Source organism: Rhipicephalus microplus, chromosome 3, assembly GCF_043290135.1.
Source record: "Rhipicephalus microplus isolate Deutch F79 chromosome 3, USDA_Rmic, whole genome shotgun sequence".
NCBI lineage: Eukaryota > Metazoa > Arthropoda > Arachnida > Ixodida > Ixodidae > Rhipicephalus > Rhipicephalus microplus.
This window is the reverse complement of record NC_134702.1, coordinates 93,486,567-93,499,326: the sequence shown is the minus strand read 5'-3', so window position 1 is coordinate 93,499,326 and position 12,760 is coordinate 93,486,567. Positions and strand designations below refer to the sequence as shown.

The window sequence follows — 12,760 nt, the reverse complement described above, 5'->3', positions numbered from 1 at the left end:
TGACGTACAAGAAGCTGACACGGTTATGGGGTGATAAAGGATGCGTCAGTCAAGGTTTGAGGGAGCAATATAGCAAGTTGTGATTTTGGGAAAGTGTTTTTTTAGACCTGAAGTGGCATTTTACTGTACTATGGAACCTTGATTACAGTGAACTGCTGATTTTTCGGACACCCGAATTTTCGGACATGCCCGATAATTCAGACATCTTCACGGCACCGCCACGAGCCCCATAAAATCAATGTCTGAAATTTCGGACAAGGTCGGAAATTTCGGACGCTCGAACCCCCCCGGAGTCCAATTTTCCGGACTTTTTGTCATGACGGAATGTCGGAAACCACCACTGACCTCCAGTGGAAACCACCACAACTGCGTCACACGCGATTACAATCGCATAAATGACCTCCAGTGGAAACCACGACAACTGCGTCACACGCGATTACAATCGCATAAATGAGCGCGCCGGTCTACTGTGGCGGCATCTGTTGCTTGAACTCGTTGATTGTTAGCGAAGAAACACACACGGCCTCTGAGATTCCTAACACTGGCCGTGTTTATCGTGCAAGGGTGCTTCGCTGACAATCAGAACTATCCACCCGGAAATTTTTTGCCGCCAATAAAGTTCCTTTTGCTTTACCGCTCGTGCTCTACGTGCCACTCTGGCTTCCAGCGCAGTGCTTTCGCGAAGCGTTTCACCACGAACTAGAACTAACCGTCCCACACCGATTTGGTCTGGCTATGCTGGATATCTTGAATGTTTACCAGCGCCACCTCCGGAGTACCCGAGGCACCATCGCCTGCCATTGCGCCGTTTTGTTTACGCAGCCCACATGGTGTTTAGCTAGCCTAGTGCGTGGTTGTCCGATCGTGTGAAGTGTCAACGCCTCCTAGATTTCCCATGCCTGCCGGATTATCGGCGGTCACTTTGGAAGCGGCGGTCGTCAGAACTAAGGTGGTGGCGCTACTCAAGTAGGGGTGTCTTTAAATAGGTTTTTACGTTTTTGGAGCTTATATGCAACAAAAATAACGTAAAAAAGTTTTAAAAAGGCGTAAACGTAATTATAATTAACCCCACGTAAGTGACAACGTCATTCAGCAAGCTACTTTTTTAATACAAGGCATCCTCTGAAGTTAGTAGCAAACGCCAAAATTGCCGATCTCAAAGGCCAAGTACAAGGACCCTTACCCCTACGTAGGCAGCGCCGTTATAGATGATCAGCGTTTCGCGCTCATCCGGCAGGCACGGGAAATCTAGGAGGCGTTGGAAGTGTGCTCTGCAATGCTATGCCTAGGTGCTTCGACGCTTGCCAGCAAACTCCTTTGTTCACATCGTGAGAATTTCCCTTGCCTGCGATGGCCCCCACTCCGCCTTCGTCGTCCTCACCAATGGCACCGAAGTGTGGAAAACAGTACTGTCAGTTAACGATGGAGAAGACAGCCATTATTAAGTTAGTGAAGAGTGGCCGATCGCAGGCTGACGTGAGCAAGGAGTTCGGCATTTCCAAGTTCGGCGTTTCCAAAAGTCTGGTACTTCGACCTTAACCATTTTGATCTGAGAAATATCGATGAAATGGTGCGTTTTTTGCTTGCATTGAAAATTATCAGTAAAATAATGCGTTTTTTTTTTTGCTTGCATTCATTTTTTCGGACTGTCCGAATTTTCGGACAGCTTTTCGCTCCCTAGAGGGTCCGAAAAATCGGCAGTTGACTGTATACGACTTTCAGGGGACCACGCAAAACGGTCGTATAACCCGAGCGTCGTATAATAGAAAAACTAAGAATGTAGCAATGACACTCAGCCTTCCCCAAAAAATGGGTATAGACTGCCTGAATAAGCCCACGGCACGATTTTGTGCCTCTGCTAGAAATGTAGATTAAATTATTCTTGCCAGCGATAGCTAATGGCAGCGTAACTTAGTTGAAAGAGGTGCGAGCGAATCTCTATTCTCATGTTTAAAGGGAATTGATTCCTACGCGCATCTTTCTACCGAAAAATAGTCCTAAAATTGCCTGTGCGTGAGAACGAAACTGAAACAATGCTGCCAATAAATAGCCTCCCGTCAGAAAGTCAGACACAGTGTCATCGCTATCACATAATAACGACCGACCACGAGTGTGCGTAGAATGCCTTCGTGTGCGACTGAGCTATGCACGTTGTAATTTGTGGCCTTGTGAAGTGCAACTAGTGATGCCCCGCTGTTAGTATAAATGTCGACGTCAAGTGAAAGTAATCTTTTACAGTGAAAACAGCTGCGTTCGCAAGCCTGTGACTGCAGTGCGACAAAGGCAGGAGATCAGCTGTATGTCGACCAGAAAATGTTTCCATGGACCAAAAATGTGAAAATATCAGCTTTTCGGCCGGCTGGAGCTACTTTGTGTGGATAGAGCTTGACCAGGTAACGACCCCAGATATGGTCCACGCTTGATTCGAGTAAAGGCGTTCTTTTTTCTTTTGGGCGAAATCTGAATGTCATCGCAAGATGCGGGGTCGGCGTAAAACTGCGTCGTATAACCAAGGCTTTTAATACATTATTCCTGTGGGGATTTGGCCTAGACGTAACCGATTCGTCGTAAAATGAGGGTCGTTGCAAAACCGGGGGACGTATAATTGATGTTCCACTGTACTGCTTGTGGGGCAAAACATAGGCCTAGCATTTACACTGCATGCATAATCAGGTAAAATTAAGGGTTTCGTATGGCTACCGGAGGAGCACCGGACAACAGTGCACCTTGCTAGGTACGAGATGTAAAAAGTTCAGTGTGCTTGCACATTGAGGGGTAATGTGGCCATCATTTGCGTAGAACTAAACTGCTTCACTCCGCATAAACCTGCAGGTTTTCTTTGTACACTAGCTTTCAACCACATGCAAATCATCAGATCCAAATCTGTAATGTCAATACTCACAGCCGCAGTACTTTGTCCTTGCCTCCACTAACAACCTGCGATCCATCTGGGCTCCAATCAACGGCATACACCTGTGCAAACATAAGCAGAAAAGACTTGATATCAAGAAACACATACAACCAAGCAGGCTTTTGTTAGGCACTTAGGTAAAAAATGTAATGAGACTTATACTGGTCAGTTCACAGACAAAAGTGAATTATATATTTAGCACAAACTGAGTGGCAAAACATAACGTCGATTCAAAAGCAGAGCCTCCTTCAACCTTGCTGGCCTCAACACTGACACCATTACCATACCAATGGTACCCTGGGGCATAAACCCTTGTTAAGGCAACAACGAAAGCTGGTATGTTGTGTGTACCACTGTAGATAGAAGCAGCTTCCAGTGTCAGGATGACAAATATTGGGTTACTTGAGCAATCTGATACTCTGGCAAACGATGGGTGCAGGTAGCAACCCGTACGGAGTTCCTTGGAATAGACTAGGCTAGGGGACAGTGAACTGAACTTCATTGCCCACTTGATTTTACTGCCCCATCGTGCAAGCAGCCCACTGTGTGCTAGGGGCACACGCCTTCGGATTTTCACGAATAAAGTTTTCCAAAACCAATCCAAACTGCTGCTTTAAGTTGAAGGACCGCTGAAAGAGCAATTTTGGTTTGCGACTTCTTTAGTGTAATTACCGTATATACTCGTGTAAGGGCCGCACTTTTTTTTCGAAAATTTTGCTAGGTGCGGCCCTTACACGAATCAGGCCGATTTAGTACAGGCAGTACAGGCCAAAGGTCTGTACTGTTTATGCAACAGTAGCAGAGTGCAAGAGTCACAAATGACATGCCAGAAATGTTTTTATTCGGATTCCATTTCGCTGTCCTCGTTCTCGGAGGAGCTCGCCTCGGCGTCCGCGTCTTCCCAGAGACGGTCATCTTCGGTGCCGTTCATGGAGTTCGAAATTCCCGTTACCTTGAAGCTTTTAGCAACTACTTCTACTGACATGGCACGCCACGCATTCAAAATCCATTCACACACCTGTTGGAGCGACGCCCGCTTCAGCCGTCCTGTAGGGGTCTTCTCGTGGACGCCTCCAGCCATCCATTCAGAGTAACATCGGCGAAATTCCACTTTGAATGGTCTGTTGACGCATACGTCGAGCGGCTGCAGCACACTCGTCAGGCCACCGGGAATGACGGCCAAGTCCGTACGAGTTGCGGCAACTCGGTTCTTGACGCGGTCGGTCAAGTGGCCCCTAAAGCTGTCCAAAACAAGGAGGGCTTTCCGTTGTAACAGCCCTCCAGGTCTGTTTGCCCAGACGGTCTTAATCCAGTCAACGACCAGTTCCTCGGACATCCAGCCCTTCTCTTGCGCACGTACGACGATTCCCTGAGGGAACTTCTCTTTTGGGAGAGTCTTCCTTTTAAATACGACGTACGGCGGAAGCCTCCTGCCGTCTGCCGTGATGCACAACATCACAGTGCACCTTTGGCGTTCTGCACCAGTCGTGCGCACAGACACACTTTTCGCACCTTTTAAATCCACTGTGGTGCTTTCCGGTGCATCGAACCACACAGGTGTCTGGTCCGCATTCCCAATTTGGGACAGGTCGTATTCATGCTCCCTCCTGAGAGCATTCACGAAGCGATGAAACTTAATGACGTGGTCTTCGTACTCGCGCGGCAGTTTTTGGCAAATCGTCGTTCGGCGCCGAATAGAAAGCTGGTTACGGTTCATAAACCGCGTAGCCCAGCCCCGACTTGCCTTGAATTGTGCCGGGGGTATTTCCATGTGGCGAGCGATGCTGAGGGCTTTGACGCGTATCATGTCAGTCGATACGGCGTAGCCGTCCCTTCGTGTGTCGACGACGTAGTTGACGAGCTCGCTTTCGAGTTGCGGGTACTTGCACTTTTTCCCGCGAAACGCCTTTCGGCTCCTGTTAGTAGCGGCGAGGGCATCTTTCTGATTCATCCAGTAACGCACGCGCTTCTCATCGACGTCGTACTTTCGTCCAGCTTCCCGCTTCCCGTGCTCCTCGGCATAGTCAATCACTTGCAGCTTAAATGCTGCAGTGAATGATCTCAGATGCCGGCCCATCGTCCGTCACGTGCGCTGGCTTCTGCAGGGTTCACTACAACCAACAAAGTGACACCGACGACACCGATCTGAAGTCGCGCTGCCAACGTATCGACACGATGCTAGGAACGATGCCAACAAAGAGGCCGCACAAGGCAAATATGGCGGCGCGCTGTCAACAGCGTGGTCGGCGCGTCGGCGGAAGTAGAATAAAAGCGGAAAAGCGTGCAGCGCCATCTGGCTGTAAATGAACTAACTACACTTTTCTGGCGGGACATTTTGAACTTTTGTTTTTTTTTTTTTTTCGAAATATCCGCTTTCAAAGTTGGGGTGCGGCCCTTACACGAGGGCGGCCCTTACACGAGTATATACGGTAGTCGTCTTGTGTCTGGTAATACCGTATTCGAATTGCGAATGCTGTAACCTATAACATAGTTAATGCTGGCATCATTAATTGGGACCAATTCTAGCGCCATTTCAAAACGCCCGCCTAAGATCCCATAAAACTAGCACTCCCCAGAGCGGAAGCGCCTTAGAGCACAGGACTATCAAACAATACGAGCGTCTCGAGCACGATTTGTCCAAACAAAACCCTAAACTCCCAGGCTGGGATGGCAATGCTCTTTACCTCGTCAGCATGCCCAGGGAGGTCTCCTGTGAGCTTTCCGGTAGACACGTCCCAAAGCTTGAGCGTGGAATCTGAGCTACCGCTGACTATGAGCCGGCTGTCGGCGGACCAGGCCAGCTGGTAGACACAGCTGACGTGGCCACGTAGTGCAGCAAGGAACCTTGGAGGGAAAAAACAAACAAACAAATATCGTAAGGTTAATTTACACACAGTAGTAAAACTACTGTCGCTTGCAAAGGCAGATATTTTGTGACAGTGGCCATGCATAGATATATATTAGGATTCGAGAAAAAAAAAGCCAATATTGCAGTATAACAGCTGCTAATGGTGGTGCAAACAGACCAGGTAGAACAGAGTTATTATAATGTACACATTAGGCCTGGCAAACTGCCTAACTACTCCGAAAAATCAAAGCAGTTTTGCTTAACTGTGAGCAGATTGGACAAGAATTCTGTATTATTAAAAAAATATTAATGTTAGTGATCGCGGACAGTAAAGTGCTTTATGAGCAGCTTAGAATTTAACCAGCATGTTAATGGGGCCCTGCAACACTCTTTGAGCAGGTCGAACAAACACTGCTGATAGGTAGTTGAGGCTCCTGAAAACATTTGAGCTCAACTTCCAAGCATGCAGCCTGGAATTTACAAATAGCCTTCAGATTTAGCAAGAAATCACCCACTCTTATCTAGACAAATGAAGCCATATCATTCGAAATGGCTGTGTCTTTGAAGCACAAAGTAGACAGTCACTGGCTTATTTGGCGTAGTGAGCTGCGTAGTGGGATTACGCGACGTGCCCTTGCTGCTCACTAAAAGCAAGCCGCGGATTCAAAGAAAAAGACAGAAAATAAAACAAAGTGCTTCAAGTCGTGAAAAGTGCTGACAAATAGACATAGCTTATTTCCCCCTTGTCATCCCTCCCTGCTTAGCTTTCAGCGCACTCACTACAACGAAACAAGAGAGAAAGCACTTGATATGTGCGACAAATCATTGCAACTCGACCTAAACGTGACGAATTCTAAACATTTTTGTAGTGGTCGATTTGTGAGGCAATAAATTTCATTACAGAATCCAGTAAATCATTACTTGGAAAAGTGTTGCAAAGTCCTTTTAAGCTCAGCATGTAAGCTTTTGCAAGTTACCCTGAAAGCCCGCATATAGCTCGGTTCCGCATATAGTCTGGGGCGTAATTTGGGGATAGCAAATGTGAGAAAAAATGTTTTCACCCGATTATAGCCCAAGTAAAACGGAAAAATGAATTTATTGACACACTTCATTCATTGTCGTCGTCGAACGCACTCTCTTCCCAAGCCCCCTTGTCGGAAATGTTTTCCCACAGCACAACGTCCTCAGTGCCATCAAGCGCCTTCGAGATGGATCACTTTTCGAACGCACGGCAAGCGAGTGCCTCGGGAATGCAGGTCCAAGCCTCGACGAATATCCACAAGCACAGCATCGCTGGTGAGGCCTGTTTCAGCCGTCCGGCAGGGGTTACTTTTGGACGTACGGGCACTTGACATCCTTAAATAGCTTATTAAGGTGCACATCAAGCGGCTGCAGCTGTGATGTCATCCCTCCTGGGATGACGACGAGCTCGGTGGGGGAGTCGCTCAGATGACACCGAAACCCATCGAGCACAAACATCCAAGGGAGCTCCAGCAGTGCCCCGGGCCGTCGACACCACATGGACGTTATTCAGTCAGGCACTAGCGATTCTTCCATCCAACCCTTGTCCTGGCAGCGCACGACATTTTTTGGGGAACTTCTTCCCCTTCCGCAGCGTCTTTCGTTTGAACACCATGTAGGGTGGTAGCTTGCGACCGTTTACAGTGCAGGACAACATTACAGTGACTAACATTTTTTTTCCCAGTCGATTGCAGGATAGCTTGCTTAGAGCCTTTCTGATGCACCGTCAGCGCTGAGGGCATATTCAGGTAGACCGGCGGTCGATTCCCGTTGCCACTCTGACCCAGATGAAAGGGGACAGCCTTTCGCAACGCTATTACATACTTTTGAAACTTCACAAGGTCTTTTTTATAGCTCTTTGGTAGCTTCTGCGAGATCAACGCATTGCGACGTAGGGAGAACTCGGTATGGTACATGAAGAGAGAGCCCAATGCTTGCTCATTTTGAAATCCTCTGCTGAATGCCTTTGTCTCGGGCAATTTCCCTTGCCTTCACTTGTAATAGCTTGATGTTAACAGCGACATGTGCAGCTCGCTGCTCCCATACAATGTCTGCAAGTCCTCATTTCATGTTAGGAAATGCTCCATTTTTTCGGTCTGCGGAAATCTTTTCACTGGCCGTGGCAAGCAAAGAGGGCATCGTTCTGCTTCCGCCAACAGCGAATATTCCGCTCGTTGACTCCGAACTGCTGCTCCGCGGCACAGTTACTAATGGTCTCAGCAGCAGCAATAACTTTCCTTTCGAAAGCAGCCGAGTACTGGCTGTGCGGTGCTGACATGGCGTAAAATCACAGGAGCAAAATTGTGGCCATCATTATGGCCGCCAAGTTCAAGCAAAGGCCACGCCATGACCACTGTTGCAGGCGTGAGTCTGCAAGACTAATGCGTGCTACCGGCTCTAACACTATCTAACACCTAGCGCAGAAGCGCGAAAACACCTGATGATGATGATGATACAGTCGAACGTCGCTTCAACAAAATTTCTGCCACAACAAAAAATTGACAGTTCCCCGTCAGCACTACATAAAAGTCAATGCATAAATATTGTCGCCACAACGAACCCAACGTTACCTTCACAATTACCCATCACACATGGAAGACATTGAGAAAGGCTTGAGTGTAGCAGGCAAACACCTCAGCAATGCTAAGATGCTTCACTGTGGTCAGAAAAAGCGAGCAGCTTATACCCAGAAGCAAACTTGTCTATAACCCTGCGTAGCTTGTTTTAGTGCTATGCTATGGGATGATGTTGAGAACAATGACACCATGACAAAGATCTACACTCATATCTCGATATAACAAACACAAATATAATGGAATATAGGTTATGACGAAGCAAACGAAAAATAGTCTTGCAACAGATACAGTGTTGGTAATAACCAACAAATTTTAAGATATAACGAACTTACTTTTTTCTTAAAATGCAAGTTAGTTTTAATGAGGCACAAGTGTACTTACTTTCCCGTTCTACCATCCCACAGTTTCAAAGACTTGTCGAAAGAAGCGCTGGCCAGGAGTCGCATGTCGGGTGAAAAACGAACATCGTTGACCACCCTCTGGTGGCCCGTCATGTGCGCTGCTGGCTTCTTGCTTGTCTCTGGCAACCACAGGGCCAGTGTGAAATCGTCCGAGCCCGAGGCCAGCCTCTCAGGCTCACTGCCTCGAGCCTCCTTGTAGCGTTGCTCGGCACGGCGCTGGAGCTCCTCTGAATCGTTGCGGAAAGAAAGAAACGTTCACACAATAAATATGCTCGTACAACAACAGAGAGCACATCGTTGAAAGCATTTCTGTAGAACTTCATTCTATGTAGTGTCCTGTAGCATGCACTGGCATTGAAATGCTCATTTAAATATGACTCAAACCTTTATATAACAAACATGGATATAACGCAACATTGGTTACAATGAAGTACAGTGTTGATTGATTGATTGATTTGTGGAGTTTAACGTCCTAAAACCACCATATGATTATGAGAGACGCCGTAATGCAGGGCCCCGCAAATTTTGACCACCACGGGTTCTTTAACGCGCACCCAAATCTAAGCACACGGGCCTACAGCATTTTCGCCTCCATCAGAAATGCAGCTGCCGCAGCCGGGATTCGATCCCGCGACCTGCGGGTCAGCAGCCCGCAGCTAAGGTACTCGCGGGTCAGCAGCCCGCGAGTGCCTTAGCCACTAGACCACCGTGGCGGGGTGAAGTACAGTGTTATGTACAGTGTAAAGAATAACCTTTATAACAAATTTTTGGATATAACAAACTTGTTTTGTAGTAAGATGCAACTTTGTTATGATGAGGTTTGAGTGTATTAGATCAACAGCGTGAGTTAGCAGAAAAGCTCCACTGCCTTTCAATCAAAGGTCATTTAATACATGTAAGTGATAAATCAGCAGTAGAACCTTGACCTGACTAGAATAGATATTATGAATTAGTTCATACAGCAGAGTGAATAAGGAACTTTCAATGCCAATATAATAGACCCCCAGAGTGTGAATAATCAAAATTTCAAATATTTTTTAAATATTGTCTGTTATCCCATTCGATTTGCACTGAAATTTTAGGATTCGAACTTCCAGAAAACAAATACAGTCAATGTCTAATTGACAATGGCCTTTTAAATTTTCCATATGCTTCACCCAATCACACTTGCATATTGCCACACAGCTGCCTTTCAGGCCCAGCTACGGTCGGAAATGTATTGATCCAAGAAATCGCTGGTTCCAACATGCAACATGATATATGTAGCAGACATTGGAGCTCAATTAATGCTGCTTTGAATCTGAAGTTTAGGTAGGAAGTACAAAAAATCAGACCCCAAAGATTTTTAGCATATATAAGTTCAGATATTCTTATATATTGACGTATATGAGGCATATTTGGAACTCCAGACTTAAAAAGAGCACATCCTTGTCTGCCACATCAGTTGGGCTTCTACAGAAGTTCACAGAGAAGGAGAAGCTGAGGAAATAGAATCTTTGCCTTTCAAATGTAAAGTGTTGTCAGTAACACTTTGGTCGTGCCAAATCATGTGCAAGATACAATAGGCAATATGCGAAATTAACAGCGCCATCTAGTGAATGCAGCAGGTACCATATCCGCCATTTTGATGCTGGCGAGGCTTGACCACTACGTGCGGGCGACCCACAAGCGAACGTACGCGTTTCAACGCTTCGACTGTCGCAGTGAGATTTTTTGCTGGCGAAATGTCAGTACACTGCTGTGTGCCGCTGTGCAAGCAGCGCGGAGTCACAGACAGCGATGGGAGCTAGGTATGTGGCATGAATTACGATTTTGCAGCGATCATTTAAACGCACAACAGGGTATGGCGTGCACAAGCTTTATGGGCACAGTCTAGGATGCATGTATCTTCGCGGTGCGCGGGGTGCACGAGAGCAATGCAGAACTAACCATTTTTCTGTGTTACGTGGACAGGCCGTGTTTTTATAGGTTTGTCAGCTTTGCGGCTAGGTGTTTTCACTACGTCGGGCCTCTACACGACAGCGGTGCTCTTCGATTTACCATATCGAACTCGCTGAGAAGCTGTGCGGCATTCAAATTTTCTTATGACTTCGGGGAAGCCTCGGACTACCCGCAGACTATCCGCAGTGAGTCTGAGACGGTAAATCGAAGAGCCCCGGTGATTCCCTGCAGTCGAATAGAGAGTCCGCCATTGCTGGTTGGGTAACTAGTGTGACAGAACCGAACTGTTAGGACGGGCTTTTTTGTGACGAGATTACAACATGTAGGTAGATGACGTAGAAATGTTATTTTTTAAGGTGATTGCGCTCAGAGACGTGCAGAGCTTCCGCTACTCCGAGTAACATGCCGTACACGCATCCTAGAAAGGCAGCTCGGTTGCTTGTCCGCGTTCAAGCTCCGTTGTGTCCTCAAGTACAGTCACCGCGTAGCAATAAAACAGTCATTCGGAAGATAAGGGCTATGCCCACTTTGGAACAGAAAAGTATCTGCTCAGGCACTTAACTTCGATTCCCCCAACGTGCGCGGACGCAAATTTTTCGTCGGGGCCTCCCTCACTAATTTTCCTTTACCAACGAAATAAAATTGAAAAGATAGCGGGGCGCACTGCCGTACGTTTCGAAAACTGGCACCATGAGTATCGCCAGGGCTTCACTGAATGACGTTCTGCGTGAGTTCAGAGCGCGGCAGTCCTACTTATTCGTAAGACGGGATTCATTCTCTGCATTTTAGTCTCTTTGGCTCACTTGCGTTGCAGCTGTTTTTTTTTTTTTTTGGAGTTGCAACTTACCTCACTTGAAAAAATGTTTCATGTTGCATTATAAAACATAAAGCTGTGGAGACAGCCATAACTTAGTTGTATGGGATTCAGCATTTTGGCTGCCTTACACTCGCAGCTCCTAAAAACCTTTGAAGCTACTTAGATATAAAAAATAACTGATTTAAATTCCCCCGAGTGTCCACAAGTGACTATATGCCTCTTAAGGCTTGCTGTGAAGGGCCATATCTAGGAAAGGCTGCTAGGAAACGGGAGTGTGCACAGAAAAAACTGAGGGGGAGGGGGTCACATTACAAGTGCATCATTAGTCCTGCAATGCACATATAAGTGTGACCTCTATTCCCTGTGAGTTGAATTTGTGATAGTGCCTGTGTTTGTAAACAACAATCGTTTAAACAGCTAAGAGAAACCTAGCTCATGGCGTCGCACTGAATGTTTGTTTGCTTATATCTTGTAGGTATCCTTCCACCGCTTTCCGAAAAATGCAATGACAAACAAGTGGCAAGATGTAGCAAGATTCCTAAACAGTTTGTCCACATCACATGGTCGGGCACTGGGAAACGTCTTGCTGTGGCCATCGCAGTAGCTCAGCGCAGTGAAGCAAGTGTTCAGGAGTCGTACGGCCGTACTAGCGAACGCGTTGCCGTCCACCGCTCGCCCACATTAAAATGGCGGCGGGGTCAAAATGCACAGTGTTGCCAGAACACAAAGCAATTTCGCATATGGTCCATTCGGCCTCTGCATCACCTTATTCTTGATAGGGGTATGAACACCACCCCACTAGCATTTAACCAAGCCAAAAGCAACACTTTCATACTGATGACCGTGAAGCACTGGGAAGAACATCGGCAACATGAACATATACTAACATTCCCAAATGGCAGTCACTTTCATGTTGCTATCTCATAGGGAATATGTTAACAAATCCTCTCCAATTTTTTTTTTGCAGTTTCTCTTTGAAGTACATATTAAAAAATACTTCAATATTCGAATTTGCTTCGCACCCATAATTTTGCTATTTGCATGGCTCTGTAGCATAAGCCTACGATGAAAATCAACCCTGATGTCACATATTTTTGCATGAGATGAAACTGTTGAAATTGGAAGTGACTACATAAACAGGCACTATAACAGTCTCATCCAATGTGAAGATACTTTTGTTAAATTGTATGTTTATTATTGGCTTCTATTAAAGAGAAGACTTTTTCATTTGAATTTGCTTCGCTA

At 46.5% G+C, this 12,760-nt stretch overlaps 1 protein-coding gene across 1 annotated transcript in view; it reads right to left on the bottom strand.

Annotated features, from left to right (window-relative positions):
- The window catches only part of Nle (notchless protein homolog 1), a 35,058-nt gene that overhangs the window by 1,133 nt on the left and 21,165 nt on the right, over nt 1-12,760 (bottom strand). Inside the window, exons 9-11 of the mRNA XM_037423127.2 lie at nt 8,738-8,984; nt 5,596-5,755; nt 2,903-2,973 (exon numbers count right to left, since the gene is read on the bottom strand). Of these exons, the coding sequence (XP_037279024.1) occupies nt 2,903-2,973; nt 5,596-5,755; nt 8,738-8,984 (478 nt within the window). The remainder of the gene's footprint in view (nt 1-2,902; nt 2,974-5,595; nt 5,756-8,737; nt 8,985-12,760) is intronic.